Source organism: Oncorhynchus nerka, linkage group LG17 (assembly GCF_034236695.1).
Source record: "Oncorhynchus nerka isolate Pitt River linkage group LG17, Oner_Uvic_2.0, whole genome shotgun sequence".
Taxonomy (NCBI): domain Eukaryota; kingdom Metazoa; phylum Chordata; class Actinopteri; order Salmoniformes; family Salmonidae; genus Oncorhynchus; species Oncorhynchus nerka.
This window is the reverse complement of record NC_088412.1, coordinates 19,947,329-19,971,912: the sequence shown is the minus strand read 5'-3', so window position 1 is coordinate 19,971,912 and position 24,584 is coordinate 19,947,329. Positions and strand designations below refer to the sequence as shown.

Below are 24,584 nucleotides of genomic sequence, written 5' to 3'. Positions count from 1 at the left end.
ACTTGTATTCGGGACATGTGACAAATACAATTTGCTTTGTTTTGATCAACAACCCAACCCTGCTCTTTTTAAAGAAAACAATACAACTAAGTGACCCAATGCTTGCAACTCAGCAGTTGGGTCATCTAAACAACCCAGCATCCGAGAGAAGTCTGTTTTGGCTGTTTCCATCAGGCGAGTCAAGTTTCCAGTTCAGTTAATTACACAGTTCAATGTAAGGCTGTGGGTAATAAAAAACCTATGGTAGTCTTGTGCTAGAGGGATCTACACGCAATAAACCACCTCACTGCTCTCTGTCTCAAATACCTTTTACTCTGCCACTATAAAGTGTCAGTTCCTTTAATTAAAACTGTAATTGCAGGATTACTAGCTGTTTTGTAATGAGAGTTAGAAAGGTTCAGGGGTCCTTGGTGCCCAATGGAACCATGAAGAAAAGCTGTTTTTGTGTGTCATAGCCACAATGAACAAAACAGCCCAATAGGAACTTTGCTCTCCTTTGTTAATCACAGAGACTGTAAACTTGAGACTTGTGATATGCCGTGCCAATAGGTTTGGTCACTCGTGTGTGTGTGTGTGTGTGTGTGGTGTGTGTGTGCTGAGATCAGTTTGTCCAGCAGTAAAGGGAGAGCCTGTTTGGAGAGTGTTGTGTGTGCGTGTTTCCCAGTGTATTCCCTGTCAGCTTGTTTTCCACTGTGGGGTGTGCAGGTGCAGGGCACAGCTGTAGGACGGGCCCAGAGCCCACAGGCCAATGGCATGATTCATATTTCTCCTCTCCTCTCATCTGCCTCACACTCAGAGGTTGTTAAGGGAAGAGTGTTTGATCTGGAGATTCACCAGCACTCTGCTCAACCTCTGAAAATGGGAGAGAGAGACAGAGAAGTGATTAATATCAGGATGGATAGGGAGAGGGGTAGAGAGAGAGATTTAGTTGATGTTGTTTTTAGGGTGTATGTTGTTTACTATGAACCATATGATGGCAGGTGTGGTGTGGCAATGACACACACTTCCACAGAGAGAGGGAGAAAGAGTAAATGGACTGTGCCCCAGTGAGAACTCAAGATGGTGTGTTTGACCTTTGTGAAGACATGGAGAGGCTTCGCCACACACTTGGAGTGCAGCGCTTACACCAGGGGTTTGAATGCGGGGGTGTTGTTGAGTGGACTATTCCACACTGATGTCAGGCCCATTGTTTAGTCATAGAATGTGTAGATGAGGATTAACCATCCCCCTCCCTCCTTTCTTCCCTCCCTCCTTCTTCCTATTTACTCCCAAAAAGTTTTAAGTATCTCACCTTACATCACCCTCTTTGTATAAGCACACAGCACAAGGTCACACGGCGCCCCAAAGACACTCCACTGTGCTTCTTTCAATGTGTCACAATTGGCTCAGCTTTCAGAGTGGATGTACATGGAAATGCAGGGGTATTTGTTTTCCTCCGCGCTCCGCTTGGCCAAATTCCTCTCCTCACTGAGGATTAGTCCCAGAATCCTCTCCTCACCGAGGATTAGTCCCAGTCAGAATCGTATTCCTATTGAGTGAATTTCAACTGCTGAGTGGTGACAGTTTTGGAGGCAGGCCAATACGTGTGATGAACTTTCTCCTCATGGTCTGCTCCTTGTTGTTATCGCCAAACTGTGCTCAATGACCTCTTTACGACCAAGTAGCTCATTATTAGAAGCCTTTAACAAACGATGTTTAACTTCTTTACTACATATGTAAATGTAATAATGGTGAAAAGATGTATATAACGGGAAATGATCGTGTAAATAAAAATAACATCAGTGTGTGGAAACATTGCCTTGTTTTCCCTAACCTTTCCCGTCCCCACTGCCCCCAGGTGACGGTGACCACCATTGGCTACGGGGACAAGATTCCTCAGACGTGGATAGGGAAGTGCATTGCCTCCTGCTTCAGCATCTTCGCCATCTCCTTCTTCGCTCTGCCTGCAGTAATTACCCCTCATCTTCCTCCTTTTCTTCCACAATAAACTAAATAGCATAATGTGTACATAATTCATAATACACAATATTGCCTTCCATCATTACTGTGTTGTCTGGTGAGTAACCCAGTTAGTCCTCTGAGGGAAAGCATCAGTGTGCAGCTCCAGGTCGTCCTGTGGTTTCAGTGTCATGATGCCTCTCTCTCTCTTTCTCTCTCTCCCCCTCCCCTTCTCCAGGGTATACTGGGCTCGGGCTTTGCTCTGAAGGTGCAGCAGAAACAGAGACAGAAACATTTCAACAGACAGATCCCGGCTGCAGCCTCACTAATCCAGGTACTGTCAGTCAGACAGACAGACAGACAGACAGCAGCCAAACAATCACTCTGTCCTGTCTGGGATCTCAACAGCTGTGTATAGGAGAGAATATGTATAGGAATGAGTGTGTAGAAAGTGCTTAAGCACAGTGATGACACATGGGACCTACTGTAGGCCGCTGAACCTCTCTAGGACCAGGTCTGGTCTGGTCTGACGGACGCCATCTTTGATTCAGTGCTTTACTCATGTAACAACTCCAGGCCAGGATGTCAGATAGGTTCAATTTAACATGTCCAGGACCACTACATTTCCTGATTTATTTAAATAACACATTTGTTCCCTTCAAATCTTGCCAATGTAAGCTTCAAAAAGCAGTCTAGTACAAATAGATGAGTAGCAGTGTTTGTAGTCTGCACATGTCCTGGAAAAGGTGAGCTGTCCTGTCCTGTTCTCTCCCAGGCAGAGAAGACAGGCAAATAGCAGGCAGTTAATTAACCAGGAGCTGGCCATCACAAGGATCACATTGACTCTGAACATACAAAGAAGCCCACAGGTTATATGAATGGTTATACTGTATGTGAATGGTTATACTGTATGTGAATGGTTATATGAATGGTTATATGAATGGTTATCCTGTATGTGAATGGTTATATGAATGGTTATATGAATGGCTATATGAATGGTTATACTGTATGTGAATGGTTATATGAATGGTTAGATGAATGGTTATACTGTATGTGAATGGTTATATGAATGTTTATACTGTATGTGAATGGTTATGTGAATGGTTATATGTGAATGGTTATACTGTATGTGAATGTTTATATGAATGGTTATATGTGAATGGTTATACTGTATGTGAATGGTTATGTGAATGTTTATACTGTATGTGAATGGTTATATGAATGTTTATACTGTATGTGAATGGTTATATGAATGGTTATATGTGAATGGTTATATGTGAATGGTTATATGAATGTTTATACTGTATGTGAATGGTTATATGAATGGTTATATGTGAATGGTTATGTGAATGGTTATATGTGAATGGGTATACTGTATGTGAATGGTTATATGAATGGTTATATGTGAATGGTTATACTGTATGTGAATGGTTATATGAATGGTTATATGAATGGCTATATGAATGGTTATACTGTATGTAAATGGTTATATGTGAATGGTTATATGAATGGTTATATGTGAATGGTTATATGTGAATGGTTATATGAATGGTTATACTGTATGTGAATGGTTATATGAATGGTTATATGTGAATGGTTATACTGTATGTGAATGGTTATATGAATGGTTATATGTGAATGGTTATATGAATGGTTATACTGTATGTGAATGGTTATATGAATGGTTATATGTGAATGGTTATACTGTATGTGAATGGTTATATGAATGGTTATACTGTATGTGAATGGTTATATGAATGGTTATATGTGAATGGTTATATGAATGGTTATACTGTATGTGAATGGTTATATGAATGGTTATACTGTATGTCAATGGTTATACTGTATGTGAATGGTTATATGAATGGTTATATGAATGGCTATATGAATGGTTATACTGTATGTAAATGGTTATATGTGAATGGTTATATGTGAATGGTTATATGAATGGTTATATGTGAATGGTTATATGTGAATGGTTATATGAATGGTTATACTGTATGTGAATGGTTATATGAATTGTTATACTGTATGTGAATGGTTATATGTGAATGGTTATATGAATGGTTATACTGTATGTGAATGGTTATATGAATGGTTATACTGTATGTGAATGGTTATATGAATGGTTATATGAATGGCTATATGAATGGTTATATGTGAATGGTTATATGTGAATGGTTATACTGTATGTGAATGGTTATATGTGAATGGTTATACTGTATGTGAATGGTCATATGGTTAAGGTTAGGACAGGTCTGATCCTAGATCTGTGCCTGAGGGCAGCTTCTACCCAGAACTGAGATAATGTCCAGGTGATCAGCTCACCATCTGTGTTTACCGTGGGTAAATATGCTAGGACACTTATCACACTGGTTCAGTTTGTCCATCCTCTTTTTCAGACGCTGTGGCGCTGCTATGCAGCAGAGAAACGAGAAGGCTGTCCCGCCACCTGGAAGATGTATGTCCTCACCGGAGACTACATTCCCCCCATGAACTCTGAAAACAACAACCCAAACCTCAGAAACAAGGTAAACACTACCTCACATCTTCAGTTATAACAAACATAATACTGCAGGTCTATACACACTTTATACACCTTTATCCCTGTTCAGAGAGGCATTCTACTGATGCACTGTAGCTGCTTTGTCAATCAACAGCTAACATATCTGTCAACCTGTCTCTTGGAGAGCTTGCATCCTGTCTCAATTCCCAGAGGAGATGTCAGAAAGAGAGCTGCCCTCAGGAAAAAGCTGTTTGCTGGTGATATGAGCCTTCCGACAGACAGACAGACAGACAGACAGACAGAGACAGACAGACAGAGACAGACAGAGACAGACACAGACAGACAGACAGACAGACAGACAGACAGACAGACAGACAGACAGACAGACAGACAGACAGACAGACAGACAGACAGACAGACAGACAGACAGACAGACAGACAGACAGACAGACATATGGTACTATTCCCTTTGACAGTGTGGATTTGAAATACATTAGCAATGTGGTGGTGCTTAGGGCATGGATCTACGAAAGAACAAGTTAAGCCCCCCACCCACTCCCTTTCACCATCTCAACCCCCCGTATGCCTTACTGCTCGAGGCAAGAGCCAGTCAAATCAAAATCAAATCAAATTTGATTGGTCATACACATGGTTAGCAGATGTTAATGCGAGTGTAGTGAAATGCTTGTGCTTCTAGTTCCGACAATGCAGTAATATCTAATAAGTAATCGAACAAATTCACAACAACTACCTTATACACACAAATGTAAGGGATGAATGAGAATATGTACATATAAATATCTGGATGAGCGATGGCCGTGCTGCATAGGCAAGATGCAGTAGATGGTATAAAATACAGTATATACATATGAGATGAGTAATGTAGGATATGTAAACATTATTAAAGTGGCATTATTTAAAGTGACTAATGATAGGCATAGGCAAGGTGCAGTACTGTATATGGTACAGAACAGTATGTACATATGAGATGAGTAATGTAGGATATGTAAACATTATTAAAGTGGCGTTATTTAAGGTGACTAGTGATACATGTATTAAGTCCATTTATTAAAGTGGCCAGAGATTTGAGTCTGTATGTTGACAGCAGCCTCTCTATGTTAGTGATGGCTGTTTAACAGTCTGATGGTTTTTCAGTCTCTCAGTCCCAGCTTTGATGCACCATTACTGACCTCGCCTTCTGGATGATAGTAGTTTGCCCCCGGTGATGCGTTGTGCAGACCGCACAACCCTCTGGAGAGCCTTGCGGTTGAGGGCAGTGCAGTTGCCGTACCAGGCGGTGATACAGCCCGACAGGATGCTCTCGATTGTGCATCTGTAAAAGTTTGTGAATGTTTTAGGTGACAAGCCAAATTTCTTCAGCCTCCTGAGGTTGAAGAGGCACTGTTGCACCTTCTTCACCATGCTGTCTGTGTGGGTGGACCATTTCAGTTTGTCTGTGACTTCTCCTTCTCCGTGATGTGTACGCCGAGGAACTTAAACCTTTCCACTTTCTCCACTACTGTCCATTTGATGTGCATAGGGGGGGTGCTCCACGATCATCTCCTTTGTTTTGTTGACGTTGAGTGAGAGGTTATTTTCCTGACACCACACTCCGAGGGCCCTCACCTCCTCCCTGTAGGCCATCTCGTTGTTGTTGTTGGTAATCAAGTCTACCACTGTATTGTCGTGTGCAAACTTGATGATTGTGTTGGAAGTGTGCATGGCCACGCAGTCATGGGTGAACAGGGAATACAGGAGAGGGCTGAGAACGCACCCTTGTGGGGTCCCAGTGTTGAGGATCAGCGAGGTGGAGATGTTGTTTCCTACCTTCACCACCTGGGGGTGGTGTATCAAAGTCCAGGACCCAGTTGCACAGGGTGGGGTTGAGACCCAGGGTCTCGAGCTTAATGACGAGTTTGGAGGATACTATGGTATTAAATGCGGAGCTGTAGTCAATGAACAGCATTCTTACATAGGTATTCCTCTTGTCCAGGTAGGATAGGACAGTGTGCAGTGTGATGGCGATTGCATCGTCAGTGGACCAATTGGGGCTGTAGGCAAATTGGAGTGGGTCTAGGGTATCAGGTAGGGTGGAGGTGATATGCTCCTTGACTAGTCTCTCAAAGCACTTCATGATGACAGAAGTGAGTGCAACGGGGTTCAGAAACCTTAGCTTTCTTGGGAACAGGAACAATGTGGCCATCTTGAAGCATGTGGGGACTGGGATAGGGAGACTGGGATATGGATTGATTGAATATGTTTTTAAACACGCCAGCTTGTCTGCGCCTACTCTGAGGATGCGGCTAGGGATGCCATCTGGTCTGGCAGCCTTGTGAGGGTTAACACATTTAAATGTTTTACTCAAGTTGACACGGCCCGCTTTGGTAGCGGGCTGTGTCAGTGACACTGTATTGTCCTCAAAGCGAGCAAAGAAGATGTTTAATTTGTCTGGGAGCAAGACGTTGATGTCCGCGACATGGCTGGTTTTCTTTTTGTAATCCGTGATTGACTGTAGACCCTGCCACATACTTCTCGTGTTTGAGCCCCCCAGGATGATTCCGGGCCTTTGTCTCCCCCACACAAAGACACAGTCAGTTGAGATGATGTCATTGCCGCCTTTCTCATGGGAGGAAACCTTTGTGTTGGTAGAACAGCAACAACAACAAAAATTGTTCGGCATTGAACCCACACATTGGGGAGAGTGAAGGCTGCTTCTGTCACTTTCTGTTTCGGCATGTGACTTCTCCTCTCTCTCTCTCTCTCTCTCTCTCTCTCTCTCTCTCTCTCTTCTCCTCTTTCCCTCTTTCTCTCTCTCTCCTCTCTCTCCCCCCTCTGCTCCTAATGAGTCATTCAGGATTCAGACCCATTCTGGTATTTGGACAGGACTATGGGCCAGTGTCAATGCCAGGACACTGTGTGTGTCATTGAGTAAAAATCCTTGTGTGTCTATAAAGCAGTCAGTTAGTGACGTGCTGCCTCTAGGTGATGGAGTGGAGCACAATGAAGGCCCCGAGGAATTCAGAGACTCAAAGAGCGTTGACCTCAGTTAAACCAGCACAGATTTGAAGACATGGCCTTAATCACCATGCTATAGTACAAGAAGATATGACTAACACAGTGTATTATTTGAAGGTTTAAAGGTGCACAAATCATTGCTTACAAAACAGATACTGAGGTTTCTGTGTTCTGAATGGTTAGGATTCAAAGTTTACTGGGTAGTATAAGCCATGTTAGAAAATAGCAAATCAGGAATGAATGACAAGTGATAGTGCTAAACCATAAAAACACAACCACAACAACTTGTCTAACATATGAAGGTAGGGAATGGCCACATGTGACTTGGTATTTGGTATTTTATTAGGATCCCCATTAGCTGTTGCAAAAGCAGCAGCTACACTTCCTGGGGTCCACACAAAACATTAAACATAATACAGAACATCAATAAACAAGAACAGCAGGACAGAACTGCATAAAAAAGCACACAGCCTACATATCAATGCATCCACACTAACTATCTAGGTCAATCTGTTTTTTAAAACCAGGTTTGCTGTTTATTTGAGCAATAATATGAGATGGAAGGAAGTTCCATGCAATAAGGGCCCTATATAATACTGTACACTTTCTTGAATTTATTCTGGATTTGGGGACTGTGAAAAGACCCTTGGTGGCATGTCTGGTGGGATAAGTGTGTGTGTCAGAGCTGTGTGTAAGTTGACTATGTAAACAATTTGGGATTTTCAAGACATTATTGTTTCTTATAAAAAGAAGTGATCAGTCTCTCCTCAACTCTTAGCCAAGAGAGACTGGCATGTATAGTATTTATATCAGCCCTCTGATTACAATGGGGAGCAGAACGTCCCACTCTGTTCTGGGCCAGCTGCAGCTTAACTAGGTCTGTCCTTGCAGCACTGGACCACACGACTGGACAATAATCAAGATAATACAAAACTAGAGCCTGCAGAACTTGCTTTTTGGAGTGTGGTGTCAAAAAAGCAGAGCATCTCTTTATTACGGACAGAACTCTCCCCATCTTTATAACCATTGAATCTATATGTTTTGACCATGACAGTTTACAGTCTAAGGTAATGGAAAGTAATTTAGTCTCCTCAATTTGTTCAACAGCCACATCATTCATTACCAGGTCTAGAACAAAATCAATGATTTGTACAAATACAATGCTGTTCAGGACCAGTTTATTAAAGGAAAGGGGGATACCTAGTCAGTTGTACAACTGAAATCTGTCTTCCGCATTTAACAATAGCATTGTATTTGGTCAAACACAATTTTTTACAACAGTTTGCTAAGAGCTGGCAGCAAGCTGATAGGTCTGCTGTTAGAACCAGTAAATGCCGCTTTACCACTGTAGGGGAGCGGAATTACTTTGGCTTCCCTCCAGGCCTGAGGACAAAGACTTTCCTCTAAACTCAGATGAAAAATATTCCAACAGGAGAACATTAACCTGACTAGGAAAACTCCTGGCCCTGAGTTTAACCAATGCTGAGTTTGTGTTCAGGAAAGCCCTGGTGATGCATTCTTGTGTCTGTCTGTGTTGAACAAGCGCACCAAGAGGAAACTGAAGATGGTTCGTGACAATGGCTCCATGACCATCCTTGGAGCGAGGAAGATGTCCATTCCTCAGATCACCTTCGACCACATCGAAGATAACGACGAGAAGAAAGAGGTCCCCTTCTTTCTAGAAGAACCCCAAGGTATATAACTGAATCAATTTGAAAATAAAAGAGAGCCGCACACTCTAGGAGCTCAGATGCAAAAATTGAATTACCAACGTTTCGACAGCCAAGCTGTCTTCATCAGGGTATAATCACAAACACTGCTTGATGACTCGACACACAGGTGTCTGTAATCATGGCCAAGTTGTGGCCTAATATCATTGGTTAATTCTCAAATATTAAAATGGCATACAAAGAACAGCATACAAACAACAAATGGATAGCATACGACCATAGATTTATTTTAGACTACACAAGCTTACAAACAATTACAATGGCAAAGTCACAATAATCACAAGAATGGCTTCAGATCAAAGTCTACGTTGAGACCGAAGGGAGCAAGGGTCTTTAATTTAAAGATCCAGGCAGCCTCTCGTTTTAACAATAAATTATCAAGGTCACCTCCTCTCTTAGGGAGGTTGAATCAAAACACGAAGCGGATTTAACTTCTTTAGGAAAACAGCCCTAATGCTGGAAACAAACATCATTATGTTGTAATCCAGAGTCACCTTTATTTCTTTTCCAAGTTATAGCACATGCTATTTTACATATAGCAGGTTTTTAAAAGGACCAAACAGTTTGTGATAGTGGTATAGTGGTATCGTCCTGGCCCTAGTTTCTGTACATATGCAGTTGGTCATCTTACAGATGCTCCTATTGGTTGGCTTCAAGTGAAGATAGATACTGCCATACTGGGCATGTCTGAACACATTGTGTGTAAAGGTGTATAGGTAACAAGCTCATTGGTATTGGAATTAAGCAATAAGGCACAAGGGGGTGTGATATATCAAATCACATGTTATTAGTCACATGCGCCGAATATAACAGGTGTAGACCTTACAGTGATTTGCTTACTTACGAGCCACTAACCAACAATGCAGTTAAAATATATATATATATATATATATATATATATATATATATATATATATATATATATGTTTAGATGCCTCTTGGATCTATATGGCCAGTATACCACGGCTAAGGGCTGTTCTTATGCATGACGCACAAACCCCTGAGGTGCCTTATTGCTATTATAAACTGTTTACCAACATGATTAGAGCAGTAAAAATAAATGTTTTGTTATACCTGTGGTATACGGTCTGATATACCATGGCTATCAGCCAATCAGCATTCAGGGCTCAAACCTCCCAGTTTATAATGTATAATATGTAGTGGTTTGTTTTACGAGGAACACATAGACTACTTGAACCAGCATATACAATACTAGTGCTTTCTAGGAACTGTTAAAACTATGAACTGAAAACCAGTACTTGACACTACAGTACATTGCAAACGGACTCCCATGCCTTAATTGACGATAAGTCTCAATTGAGAGCATGGCATACTGTTGAATGGTGCCCTGTGTTGAGGTATTTTTCAGAGAAATAACCATGGGTCATGCATGTTTGAGCCAGCTGTGATAGAAGCAGATGTCCTATGAGGAGCATTTTCCAAAGTGAATTACCACAGTTATGAAACAGTTTTTTCTTCCTTTTCAAACTTAATTTGACAAAATAATGTATTTAAAGGCCCCTTGAAGTGATGTCATGCAGCCTTATGTTTTGCGCATTGAAAATCCATCATTTCAGTAAAACAGAGATATTGGATGCTTGGTGAGTAAACCCTGGTGACTTGACTGGTTAGGGGCCAGTGGAGACAAGAGAGACAAACATTTGCATGGCACAGTTGGAGTCCTCTGTTTGAGATTCCAACAGTGATATAGAAATAGGAGGAACTCAATCCCCTTGGGAGTAGGACTATATTTCAGACGTGAGGATACAATGTTCTTATCCGTAGCTATTTACCATCCAGTTTAATGCTCATGGAGTAAATTGTAAGTAATGATGAATCTGTGCAATATATGCCATGTGGATGGGACATGACACAGTGGTGTGATTGACTCTCTCCTCCCCCATAAAGAGAGCGAGGGAGAGAATAGGGATGGTAGGTAGGGATGAGGACTAACTGAGGTGTTGTGAAGCTGGTTGTTCATGATACAAATCAAATCAATGATGATTGGTTGCGTACACAGATTTGTAGACGTTATCACAGGTGCAGCAAATGCTTCTAGCTCCACCAGTGTTTCTAGCTCCACCAGTACAGTAATAACTAGCATAACCCAGAAAAAGAAAGTTATATAGGATTAGCCATGGCTAGAATACAGTTGAAATCTGAAGTTTACATAGACCTTAGCCAAATACATTTAAACTCAGTTTTTCATATTTCCTGACACTTAATCCAAGTAACAATACCCTGTTTTAGGTCAGTTAGGATCGCCACTTTATTTTAAGAATGTGAAATGTCAGAATAATAGTAGAGAGAATGATTTATTTCAGCTTTTATTTCTTTCATCACATTCCCAGTGGGTCAGAAGTTTACATAGACTCAATTAGTATTTGGTAGCATTGCCTTTAAATTGTTTAATTTGGGTCAAACGTTTCGGGTAGCCTTCCACAAGCTTCCCACAATAAGTTGGGGGAATTGTGGCCCATTCCTCCTGACAGAGCTGGTGTAACTGATTCAGGTTTGTAGGCCTCCTTGCTCACGCTTTTTCAGTTCTGCCCAGAAATCTTCTATAGGATTGAGGTCAGGGCTTTGTGATGGCCACTCCAATAACTTGACTTTGTTGACCTTAAGCCATTTTGCCACAACTTTGGAAGTATGCTTGGGGTCATTGTTCATTTGGAAGACCCATTTGCGACCAAGCTTTAACTTTCTGACTGATGTCTCGAGATGTTGCTTCAATATATCCACATAATTTTCATTTCTCATGCCATCTATTTTGTGAAGTGCACCAGTTCCTCCTGCAGCAAAGCACCCCCACAACATGATGCTGCCAACCCCGTGCTTCACGGTTGGGATGGTGTTCTTCGGCTTGCAAGCATCCCCCTTTTTCCTCCAAACACAACGATGGTCATTATGGCCAAACAGTTCTATTTTTGTGTCATCAGCTCAAAAAGTACGATCTTTGTCCCCATGTGCAGTTGCAAACCGTAGTCTGGCTTCTTTATGGCGGTTTTGGAGCAGTGGTTTCTTCCTTGCTGAGCGGCCTTTCAGGTTATGTCGATGTAGGACTCTTTTTACTGTGATATACATACTTTTGTACCTGTTTCCTCCAGCATCTTCACAAGGTCCTTTTCTGTTGTTCTGGGATTGATTTGCACTTTTTGCACCAAAGTATGTTCATCTCTAGGAGACAGAACGCGTCTCCTTCCTGAGCGGTATGACGGCTGCGTGGTCCCATGGTGTTTATACTTGCGTACTATTGTTTGTACAGATGAACGTGGTACCTTCAGACATTTGGAAATTGCTCGCTGAGGTCTTGGCTGATTTCTTTGGATTTCCCCATGATATCAAGCAAAGAGGCACTGAGTTTGAAGCTAGGTCCTGAAATATACACAGGTACACCTCTACTTTACTCAAATGATGTCAATTAGCCTATCAAAAGCTTCTAAAGCCATGACATAATTTTCTGGAATTTTCCAAGCTGTTTAAAGGCACAGCCAATTTAGTGTATGTAATCTTCTGACCCACTGGAATTGTGATACAGTGAATTATAAGTGAAATAATCTGTATGGAAACAATTGTTGGAAAAAATACTTGTGTCATGCATAAAGTAGATGTCCTGACCAACTTGCCAAAACTATCGTGGTTGAAAAATGAGTTTAATGACTCCAAGCTAAGTGTATGTAAACTTCCGACTTCAACTGTACACATGAAGTGGGCAAAACAGTATGTAAACATTATTAAAGTGACCAGTGTTCAATGACTATGTACATAGGTTAGCAGTCTCTGTGGTGCAGGGTAGAGTACCTGGTGGTAGCCGTCTAGTAACAGTGACTAAGGTTCAGGGAAGGGTACTGGGCGGAGGCCACTCATGGTAACTGTTTAACAGTCTGATGGTTTGGAGATAGAAGCTGTTTATAAGTCTTTTGTTCCCAGCTTTGATACATCTGTACTGTCTCTGCCTTCTAGATGGTAGAAGGGTGAACAGGCCATGGTTCGGGTGGCTGAGGTCCTTGATGATTTTCTTGGCCTTCCTGTGACACCGGGTGCTGTAGATGTCCTGGAGGGCAGGCAGTATGCCCCCGGTGATGTGTTGGATTGACAGCACCACCCTCTGGAGAGCCCTGTGGTTCTGGAGAATGCAATTGCCGTACCAGGTGGTGATATAGCCTGACAAGATGCTCTCAATGGTCCATCTGTAAAAGTTTGTGAGGGTCTTAGGGGCCAAGCCACATTTCTTCATCCTCCTGAGTTTGAAGAGGCACTGTTGCACCTTGTTCACCATGCTGTCTGTATGAAGGGACCATTTCAGGTTGTCAGTGATGTGCACGCAGAGGAACTTGAAGCTTTTGACCCTCTCCACTGCAGCTCTGTCGACGTGGATGGGGGCGTGCTCTCTCTGTCTCCTGAAGTCCCTGATCAGCTCCTTCGTTTTTTTGGACACTGAGGGAGAGGTTAATTTCCTGGCACCACTCTGTCAGGGAGCCCACCTCCTCCCTGTACACTGTCTCATTGTTGTTGGTAATCAGGCCTACCGGTGTTGTGTCATCAGCAAATGTGATGATTGAGTTGGAGATGTGGGTGTCCACGGAGTACAGGAGGGGGCTGCAAACTCAACCCCCTATGGGGTCCCCATGTTGAGGGTCAGCGTGGCCGAGGTGTTGTTGCCTACCTTCACAACTTGGGGTCGGCCTGTCAGGAAATCCAGGACACAGTTGGACAGTGAGGGGTTGAGACCCAAGCCCTGAGCTTAGTGATGAGCTTGAATCAAATCAAATCCAATTTATTTTATATAGCGCTTCGTACATCAGCTGATATCTCAAAGTGCTGTACAGAAACCCAGCCTAAAACCCCAAACAGCAAGCAATGCAGGTGTTGAAGCACATTGGCTAGGAAAAACTCCCTAGAAAGTCCAAAACCTAGGAAGAAACCTAGAGAGGAACCAGGCTATGAGGGGTGGCCAGTCGTCTTCTGGCTGTGCCAGGTGGAGATTATAACAGAACATGGCCAGATGTTCAAATGTTCATAAATGACCAGCATGGTCAAATAATAGGTCTGGGACAGGTAGCACGTCCGGTGAACAGGTCAGGATTCCATAGCCGCAGGCAGAACAGTTGAAATTGGAGCAGCAGCACGGCCAGGTGGACTGGGGACAGCAAGGAGTCATCATGCCAGATAGTCCTGAGGCATGGTGCTAGGGCTCAGGTCCTCCGAGAGAGAGAAAGAAAGAGAGAATTAGAGAGAGCATACTTAAATTCACACAGGACACCGGATAAGACAGAAGAAGTACTCCAGATATAACAAACTGACCCTAGCCCCCCGACACACAAACTACTGCAGCATAAATACTGGAGGCTGAGACAGGAGGGGTCAGGAGACACTGTGGCCCCAACCGATGATACCCCCAGACAGGGCCAAACAGGAAGGATATAACCCCACCCACTTTGCCAAAGCACAGCCCCCACACCACTAGAGGGATATCTTCAACCACCAACTTACCATCCTGAGACAAGGCCTAGTATAGCCCACAAAGATCTCCGCCACGGCACAACCCAAGGGGGGGCGCCAACCCGGACAGGAAGATCACATCAGTGACTCAACCCACTCAAGTGACGCACCCGTCCTAGGGACGGCATGAAAGAGCACCAGTAAGCCAGTGACTCAGCCCCTATAATAGAGTTAGAGGCAGAGAATCCCAGTGGAAAGAGGGGAACCGGCCAGGCAGAGACAGCAAGGGCGGTTCGTTGCTCCAGAGCCTTTCCGTTCACCTTCACACTCCTGGGCCAGACTACACTCAATCATATTGAGTATACTTAGAAATTCTAGGGACAATTAGGAGGCCTGCGTCTTGTGACCGTAGCGTACGTGTAGGTATGTACGGCAGGACCAAATCAGAGAGATAGGTAGGAGCAAGCCCATGTAATGCTTTGTAGGTTAGCAGTAAAACCTTGAAATCAGCCCTTGCCTTGACAGGAAGACAGTGTAGGGAGGCTAGCACTGGAGTAATATGATCAGGGTACTATGGCGTTAAAAACTGAGCTGTAGTCAATGAACAGCATTCTTGCACAGGTATTTCTCTTGTCCAGGTGGGATAGGGCAGTGTTCAGTGCAATGGCGACTGCGTTGTCCGTGGATCTGTTGGGGTGATATGCAAATTGCAGTGGGTCTAGCATATCGGCTCAGATGGAGGTGATATGGTCCTTAACTAGCCTCTCAAGATAGAGAGCTTGAATGTCAGTCAGTCATTCAGAGAAAAGAACAGGGACCGTGTGACAGACAGTCAGACACAAGATGGCTGCCACGTGCCTGGGTTAGAGTCCAGCACCAGCAGGGCCAGAACAAGCAAAATGGAAGTCATTAGAGTCAGTGGTGATTAGATGTTATGTATACAAGTTCTTTACTGCTCCACTTGTACACTTCACAGACATCAGACAATCACACTATCTGATTGATTTTACCTACACTACCGTTTAAAAGTTTGGGGTCACTTAGAAATGAAACTCGTCAGTCTATTATTTTTCTGAGAAATGCGAGAAATTGCCAAGAAACTGAAGATCTGGAACAGCGCTGTGTACTACTCCCTTCACAGAACAGCACAAAATGTATCTAACCAGAATAGAAAGAGGAGTGGGAGGCCTGGGTGCACAACTGAGCAAGAGGACAAGTACAGTCGTGGCCAAAAGTTTTGAGAATGACACAAATATGAATTTCCACAAAGTTTGCTGCTTCAGTGTCATTAGATATTTTTGTCAGTTGTTACTATGGAATACTGAAGTATAATTACAAGCATTTCATAAGTGTCAAAGGCTTTTATTGACAATTACATGAAGCTGATGCAAAGAGTCAATATTTGCAGTGTTGACCCTTCTTTTTCAAGACCTGTAAATCAACTTCTGGGCCACATCCTGACTGATGGCAGCCCATTCTTGCATAATCAATGCTTGGAGTTTGTCAGAATTTGTGGGGTTTTGTTTGTTCACCCACCTCTTGAGTATTGACCACAAGTTCTCAATGGGATTAAGGTCTGGGGAGTTTCCTGGCCATGGACCCAAAATATCTATGTTTTGTTCCCCAGGCCACTTAGTTATCACTTTTGTCTTATGGCAAGTTTCTCAAACATGCTTGAAAAGGCATTGTTCGTCACCAAACTGTTCCTGGATGGTTGAAGTTGCTCTCGGAGGATGTGTTGGTACCATTCTTTATTCATGACTGTGTTCTTAGGCAAAATTGTGAGTGAGCCCACTCCCTTGGCTGAGAAGCAACCCCACACATGAATGGTCTCAGGATGCTTTACTGTTGGCATGACACAGGACTGATGGTAGCGCTCACCTTGTCTTCTCCGGACAAGCTTTTTTCCGGATGCCCCAAACAATCGGAAAGGGGATTCATCAGAGAAAATAACTTTACTCCAGTCCTCAGCAGTCCAAGCCCGGTACCTTTTGCAGAATATCAGTCTGTCCCTGATGTTGGCTTCTTTGCTGCCCTAACTGACTCCGGGCCATGGTAGCTTCATTAAATAGTATCCACAAAACACCAGTCTCAACGTCAACAGTGAAGAGGTGATTCCGGGATGCTGGTCTTCCAGGCAGAGTTGCAAAGAAAAGCCATATCTCAGATTGGCCAATAAAAAGAAAATATTAAGATGGGCAAAAGAACAGACACTGGACAGAGGAACTCTGCCTAGAAGGCCACCATCCCGGAGTCGTCTCTTCACTGTTGACGTTGAGACTGGTGTTTTGCGGGTACTATTTAATGAAGTTGCCAGTTGAGGACTTGTGAGGCGTCTGATTCTCAAACGAAACACTCTAATGTACTTGTCCTCTTGCTCAGATGTGCACCCGGGCCTCCCACTCCTCTTTCTATTCTGGTTAGAGACAGTTTGTGCTGTTCTGTGAAGGGAGTAGTACACAGCGCTGTTCCAGATCTTCAGTTTCTTGGCAATTTGTCGCATGGAATAGCCTTCATTTCTCAGAAAAATAATAGACTGACGAGTTTCAGAAGAAAGGTCTTTGTTTCCAGTAATTTTGAGCCTGTAATCGAACTCACAAATTCTGATGCTCCAGATACTCAACTAGTCTAAAGAAGGTCCGTTTTATTGCTTATTTAATCAGGACAACCGTTTTCAGCTGTGCTAACATAATTGCAAAAGGGTTTTCTAATGATCAATTAGCCTTTGATAGTGATAATCTTTGATTAGCTAACACAACGTGCCATTGGAACACAGGAGTGATGGTTGCTGATAATGGGCCTCTGTACGCCTATGTAGATATTCCATAAAAAATCTGCTGTTTCCAGCTACAATAGTCATTTACAACATTAACAATGTCTACACTGTATTTCTAATCAATTTGATGTTGTTTTATTGGACAACAAATGTGCTTTTCTTTTAAAAACAAGGACATTTCTAAGTGACACCAAACCTTTGAACGGTAGTGTACATTTTTTTAAATAAAAAAATACTTAGGAGGTAGACCTGTTGTGGCAAGAGTCAGTCAGAAAGCTATAGTGTTTTGTGTTGAATCAGTGATTACATTCCCACAGATTTTACATTCAGTTACTCAGTTTTCACCTGATGCTGCTAGCTAGCCACGTAGTCTAACCTGTTGTTGTCTAAGTTGCTATCTAAAAATATGATTATTTCCCAAACTCTCGTGCCCTGTCCATCCACCTCCAGATGAAATCCAGTGGTCCATACTGGTGCTGCTGAGGCCTATTACTCCATATTAATGATAGATTGGACTTTTCCATTGCACCATCTACCGGTGGGGGGGACTTCCTGTGTAAACCTCTAACCCCTGCCAAATGAATCGTCCCAGTCTGGAGGTTAATAAGTGTCCTTTATGAGTTTTTCCTGTCAAAGCACATAATCATAAAAGGAGGGAGAGGGACATAAACGCAGAACGTCACCAGTAGAAAAAGGAGTTATGGGGGAAAATGCTATCTTGTTTGGTGGGATATAACTTAGATAATGAACAGGAACATATGTCTCACTGCCTTTGAACTTTAGAGTGGGGAAAAAATGCACATTTGTCAAATTGCATGTTTTTTTGGATGCTGAGGCTAGTTAGTGGAGCCAAGGCTTTTGAAAGGCTGTCTGTTGATGTCATAAAGACTTTTAAGTAGCCATGCTCACCACACTCTCAACAGCATGTTGTCACTAATGATAATGTTTAGAGTCCAGGCAACGTGGTGTACGTTCTACTGCTAACAGTGCAGAAAAACAGACATCTTCAGATTCAAAATGTCCTTGCAGATGATGGGTTGTTTAAATGGATTATTTTGTTGCAGAAACCAAGTGTTAACTGTGTTGCTGATGAAAAGGGTTTATAGAACAGCAATGACATTTGCACTCTCTTACATCCATAATTAAAGTCATATATGATGCTAACATCTAAGTTTATCATATGTTTTCTGACCTCAAAAGTGATCTGGTGTTGTCCATATCCCACGCCATCGGTTGTGTAGATTGATTTCTCTGTATACATTATGTTACAATGAGCCCGTCCTCCTATAGCTCCTCCCACTAACACTATCTCTCTAACACGTGTCACAAGTGTAATATCTCCTAGATGACATCACTCCATATTAAGCCAGTGTTTTTGAGGACATCATTTTGAAATGTTATTTATTTTCCTCCTCAGGCATCATCCGGATGTTCAGACAAACAGGTGAGTTCTCCACCTCTCTGTAACCAAGGAGGCTGGTGGTAGGAGCGATAGGAGGACGGGCTCATTGTAATGGCTGGAATGGAATTGATGGAACGGAGTCAAACGTGGTTTCCGTATGTTTGATGTGTTTGATACTGTTCCATTGATTCCATTCCAGCCATTACAATGAGCCCGTCCTCCTATAGCTCCTCCCACTAACACTATCTCTCTAACACGTGTCACAAGTGTAATATCTCCTAGATGACATCACTCCATGGTCTCCAATCTTATTGACGCACTCCAGCTTCAACTCACGCAGTTAACGACTCAATCCTTTGTCCTTTTAAGAGATCCTCTGTGTTAATCATTAGTTATTTGGTTTTTACAACTGCCCAGACAGTATTTGAATTAGACTGGCGCTTTGTCACAAACCGGAGCAAACTGGAAGCCTGCAGAGAGACCGACGCAGGCAGGCTCTGGACTCCCTCCTGTCCTATCGACCAGCCCTGGTGTTTTCTTTTCTGTCTGTCCAGCCAACACCAGCCGGGGTGAGGGCTGGAACAGGGGACAGAGGCCAAGGGCCGGGGGACTGGGAGGGAGGTCGGGTGATAAGAGGCCATTGTGGAGCTCCAGTGGTCAGAAATATACTGGGCATTGTTTGATTTAGTCAACGTCCGGCTTATCGCTCCACTTATCTATCTGGCCCTCTGGCCCGGCCGTCGTCTGTGAGAATCTCCCTTCTCAATGGGGCTCTCTCTCTCCAGCCAGTCTCCTGCTCTCTCTCTCACTCTGTCTCACTCTCTCTGTCTCCCTCTTTCCCCCCACTCTCTCTCTCACTCTGTCTCACTCTCTCTGTCTCCCTCTTTCCCCCCACTCTCTCTCTCACTCTGTCTCACTCTCTCTGTCTCCCTCTTTCCCCCCACTCTCTCTCTCACTCTGTCTCACTCTCTCTGTCTCCCTCTTTCCTCCCACTCTCTCTCTCTCCGGGCCCTGCTTGTTTTCATTCTCTGGGGCTTCTAACCCAGTGTGTTTGCTCTGACAAGCCAGATATTAATAAGCCTGCAGTGTTTGTGTAGCAGATAATTCCGCTCGCGTCCCCGGTCCCCCTGAATGAGAGAGAGGTGGAGGAGCTGCACAGAACCCAGTTCCTGAAACTAGATTAGATTAGAAAAGTTTGTCACTCCACAATGATACAATAATAAATAATACTGATTATTTTTTATGCACATTGTGGACCACTCAAATGGAGTTTCGAGACACTAAAAAACGATCATAGTCAATACATTACATCATCTATACACATGTATGCATACTCAAAAAACAAAGTACAATAGACAAAAAGACAATTAGGCACTTCTAAAGAAACGTCTCCATTGGAGGATGAGATGGCAGGCTTTGCGGACTGTTGGACTAGGTCCTTACAAACCTTTGCAATGGTTTTTAGTTGCACTAACCAAACCTGCTGTAGAGGTTTGGAAGGGATGTTATCAATCATCATGTTCACACACCAAAACAACCTCATCTTAGTGTGATGATACAATACAATGGTGGACTGTACACTTCATTGACTAGTCAGCACATTGTGTGTCTATTCCACTTGTCTTTCACACGTTCTTTCTTTCTTGACTGCAGGCGTTCAGCACTCATGGTCCTCTTTCAATCTGAGCTGTGCTGCCTCTCCAGGTAGACTCTTACACTTCTTTACTAGCTATCCTGTAGTTTCTCTTTACTTTTCAATAAATAAGCCTATAAATTAGAAAAAAGACTTCCAAAATAGTTTTTTTTTCTGTTGTCCCTATAGGAGAACCCTTTTTGGTTCTAGAGTCGAGATCTTTTTGGTTCTAGATTGAACCATTTTGGGTTCCATGTAGAACCCTCAGTGAAAAGGGTTCTACCTGGAACCAAAAATGTTTCTTCAAAGGGTTCTCCTTTGGGGACAGCCGAAGAACCCTTTTAGGTTCGAGACAGCACCTTTTTTTTCTAAGAGTGTATTTTCTCCTCACTTAGAAAATTGGAAGTTGCATTGAACTAAATCCTTGAATATGTCACCAAGACTCTTGCATTGCCTCGCACAGTTAAGAAAAACCTGGACGGGCCTGCCATAGGCATCTCCCGGGGCAACAGCCTGAGTGATGACATGGACTATGTCAGCGAAGACACACCTTTACCCGTGGTGACAGACGCATCACAGTAAGTACCTAACTACCCCGTCACTCACTACACTACAGAACATCTACCTCACATTCATCTTCCATACAGCCATTGTATTGTACCCATGCTCTTACCCTTATGAACTTTTTAACCCCCTATACTCGTGGGAATTGGCCAATATGTATAGGGCTAAATTGAAATGTTTCTTACAGAAGAAATGTGGAAAGCATATGTATAACCATGGCACCAATTAAAAGGGAACAGTTTGGAGATTATGGGAAAATTATTAGACTAAAGGTGAGGACAAAACAATCCAAAATTACACTGTTGATTTTATGTGCATTTTACATTTACTGTACTTTTCGCCACATTTGTTGATAACAAAATCTGGAAATATTCTGAAACGTTCAGTAAAATGATAAGAAAATGTGTTGTAGGTGCAACATAAGACAATACAAATGACAAGGGTTTGATTGAGAGGACTAACTGGTGTCTCCAAGTGGACACACACCTCTCTAAAGTGTTCACAGTTCCTAAGTCATTTCAATGCACTTTTATGACACAAAGAAATCTTCAACTATAAGGTGCTTTTTTTTTTTTGCTCTCTTAGCTCTGCCGTTGAGGAACTAGAGCAGCACACTTGTAGTTGTTTTGTTTGGAAAACAACCCTGCATCCGGACCTTACAGAATTACTGTTGTTGTTTACACAAAATCGGTCCATTATAAATTGCGGTCAGGTGGGCATCATTTGAAAGCTTGTTCTATTGCCAACATGACTTGCTAAATGATAAAATAGGATCTTACAGTGTTAGGCTTTTACTAGGAAATTCAGAGAAACAGATGGTCATTTTGGTGCACATAGAATGGAGTCATGAGGGCATTCAGATGCGTGTGCTGCAGCAAATTTTCTTCACAATACAACAAACAACAGTTCATTCTGTTCAGGAAAACCATGGTATAACCCTATGTCATCTTGTACATCAAACATAGTGATACTACATGTTGACACTTTATATTATCTGAGTTTTATGATATGGAAATGTGTTCTCAAGGGTGTTGTTTGTCTTGCTTGAATGACATCAACGTGGTTTTTATTATCATCCTCAACGTCTTATCTTTCAAAATACATCCAATCCTCATCATTTACAGCATTTCCCTCACTCAGACAACATAACATTTCCAAAAGTTGCCCAATTACCAGGAGGGATGGTGCTCAAGTTCAGAACGGCTGTCAGTCATAAACCATACACAGATTTGAAGCGGAGACCCTGAGCTTTGATGTCATGTTTAGCTGTTACTGTGCAGCCACTGTGTTCCGATTTAGGCGCTTATCAGTGTCCAAATCTGCCATTTTCAACCTGTATACATACGGGTATGAGCATAAAGGGCTACCCCATAGATGCCTCCCTGCCCCTTACAGAGGTCCATCCCTACTCCATAGGGCATAAAGCCTTTTGTTAGGCCAAAGTGCCCTTCCTGTCAATGGAAAGCTGCTCTGTTCAACTCACTAGAGGGTTAAATGGCCTATTGAGTGCTTGAAACCCTGGTTATTACAACGGTAAATAAGGGATTATCCTAGAGTTGGAGAAAACAGCCCAGTTTGTTGGGGACATGTTTACAAGGTGACTAGTTGGCTAGTTGCTACATGATGATAGTGGTCTGTTGGGTGGGACTTGGCTGTTTTATTTTGGGGGGTCAAGAAAGACTGTAAAATCACCGAGAATTCAGCTAGAAATGTGTTTAATTAGGAAATCTGTTGTAATTTGTCTTGAGCTGTTTCATCTCTTAACCCTATTACTAGCCAAAGTGTTGGGCATAACCTATTTACACAAATGTAATGTAATTTCATTTTTTGGGAAGGGGGAGCACAGACATGCGATGGACTCGAGTATAAAGGGGAGCGTGTGTGTGCGTGCATTTGTGCTTGTGAATGTGTGTGAGAGTGTGTTTCTCTCAGTGTGTACACACATCACACAGTAGGCATTCTCTGTTCTCCTCTTGACCTCTTCCCCAGCCCAGCTAATCCAATACCACCTCTAACACCATTCTCATTCTGCATTCCTCCTCTGATTCAATCTCTTTCTTTCCCTCCCTCCCTCCCTCCCTCCCTCCCTCCATCCTCCTCTCCTGACAAACTCCCACCCTAGAGATTTTGTAAAAGGAACACAAATGCTTCTCTCTTGCAGTTTGTTGACCAGCCCGTTCATGGCAAAGGTCCAGGACTCAGTCTCAACTCACCACTTGAATTCAAGAAGGTACTGTACTGCATGCTTGGTTTTACACTATTACTATAACCCACTAACCCCCTACCCCCTATACTCTAATGATATACTCCATCTGCATCAAAACGGAGTGACTGAAGTGTGACATCTTATATAAGCTGACAAACAACTATCCAAATGGTATTGAGCATCACAAATCTGATAGTTCCAACCCTGGAAAAATGATTAAATGAAGTTTAGAAGACTGTCATGCAGTTTCGGATTCCCCTGGCAATATATTGTTTTAACAAAATCCAAATTTTCTCTATTACTGTGTCCACAATAAGGCCATAATCTACTTTATGTAGCATTCCCTTATGTGCTGTTGAATATGGTTGTTTGCTGGCCTTGAACACTACACTGTTGAATATGGCTGTTTGCTGGCCTTGAACACTACGCTGTTGAATATGGCTGTTTGCTGGCCTTGAACACTACACTGTTGAATATGGCTGTTTGCTGGCTTTGAACACTATGCTGTTGAATATGGCTGTTTGCCCGGCCTTGAACACGACACTGTTGTATATGACTGTTTGCTGGCCTTGAACACTACGCTGTTGAATATGGTTGTTTGCTGGCCTTGAACACTACACTGTTGAATATGGCTGTTTGCTGGCCTTGAACACTACGCTGTTGAATATGGCTGTTTGGCGGCCTTGAACACTACACTGTTGAATATGACTGTTTGCTGGCCTTGAACACAACACTGTTGTATATGACTGTTTGCTGGCCTTGAACACTACACTGTTGAATATGGCTGTTTGCTGGCCTTGAACACTACACTGGTGAATATGGCTGTTTGCTGGCCTTGAACACTACACTGTTGAATATGGCTGTTTGCTGGCCTTGAACACTACACTGTTGAATATGGCTGTTTGCTGGCCTTGAACACTACACTGGTGAATATGGCTGTTTGCTGGCCTTGAACACTACACTGTTGAATATGGCTGTTTGCTGGCCTTGAACACGACACTGTTGAATATGGCTGTTTGCTGGCCTTGAACACTACACTGGTGAATATGGCTGTTTGCTGGCCTTGAACACAACACTGTTGAATATGGCTGTTTGCTGGCCTTGAACACTACGCTGTTGAATATGGCTGTTTGCTGGCCTTGAACACTACGCTGTTGAATATGGCTGTTTGCTGGCCTTGAACACGACACTGTTGAATATGGCTGTTTGCTGGCCTTGAACACGACACTGTTGAATATGGCTGTTTGCTGGCCTTGAACACTACGCTGTTGAATATGGCTGTTTGCTGGCCTTGAACACTACACTGTTGAATATGGCTGTTTGCTGGCCTTGAACACTACACTGGTGAATATGGCTGTTTGCTGGCCTTGAA

At 42.9% G+C, this 24,584-nt stretch overlaps 1 protein-coding gene across 1 annotated transcript in view; it reads left to right on the top strand.

The window, feature by feature from the left end:
- The window catches only part of LOC115144870 (potassium voltage-gated channel subfamily KQT member 1-like), a 55,312-nt gene that overhangs the window by 13,901 nt on the left and 16,827 nt on the right, over positions 1-24,584 (top strand). Inside the window, exons 6-13 of the mRNA XM_029685968.2 lie at positions 1,838-1,948; positions 2,177-2,272; positions 4,341-4,469; positions 9,003-9,153; positions 18,825-18,851; positions 20,463-20,513; positions 20,906-21,020; positions 23,168-23,241. Coding sequence (XP_029541828.2) covers positions 1,838-1,948; positions 2,177-2,272; positions 4,341-4,469; positions 9,003-9,153; positions 18,825-18,851; positions 20,463-20,513; positions 20,906-21,020; positions 23,168-23,241 — 754 coding nt within the window. The remainder of the gene's footprint in view (positions 1-1,837; positions 1,949-2,176; positions 2,273-4,340; positions 4,470-9,002; positions 9,154-18,824; positions 18,852-20,462; positions 20,514-20,905; positions 21,021-23,167; positions 23,242-24,584) is intronic.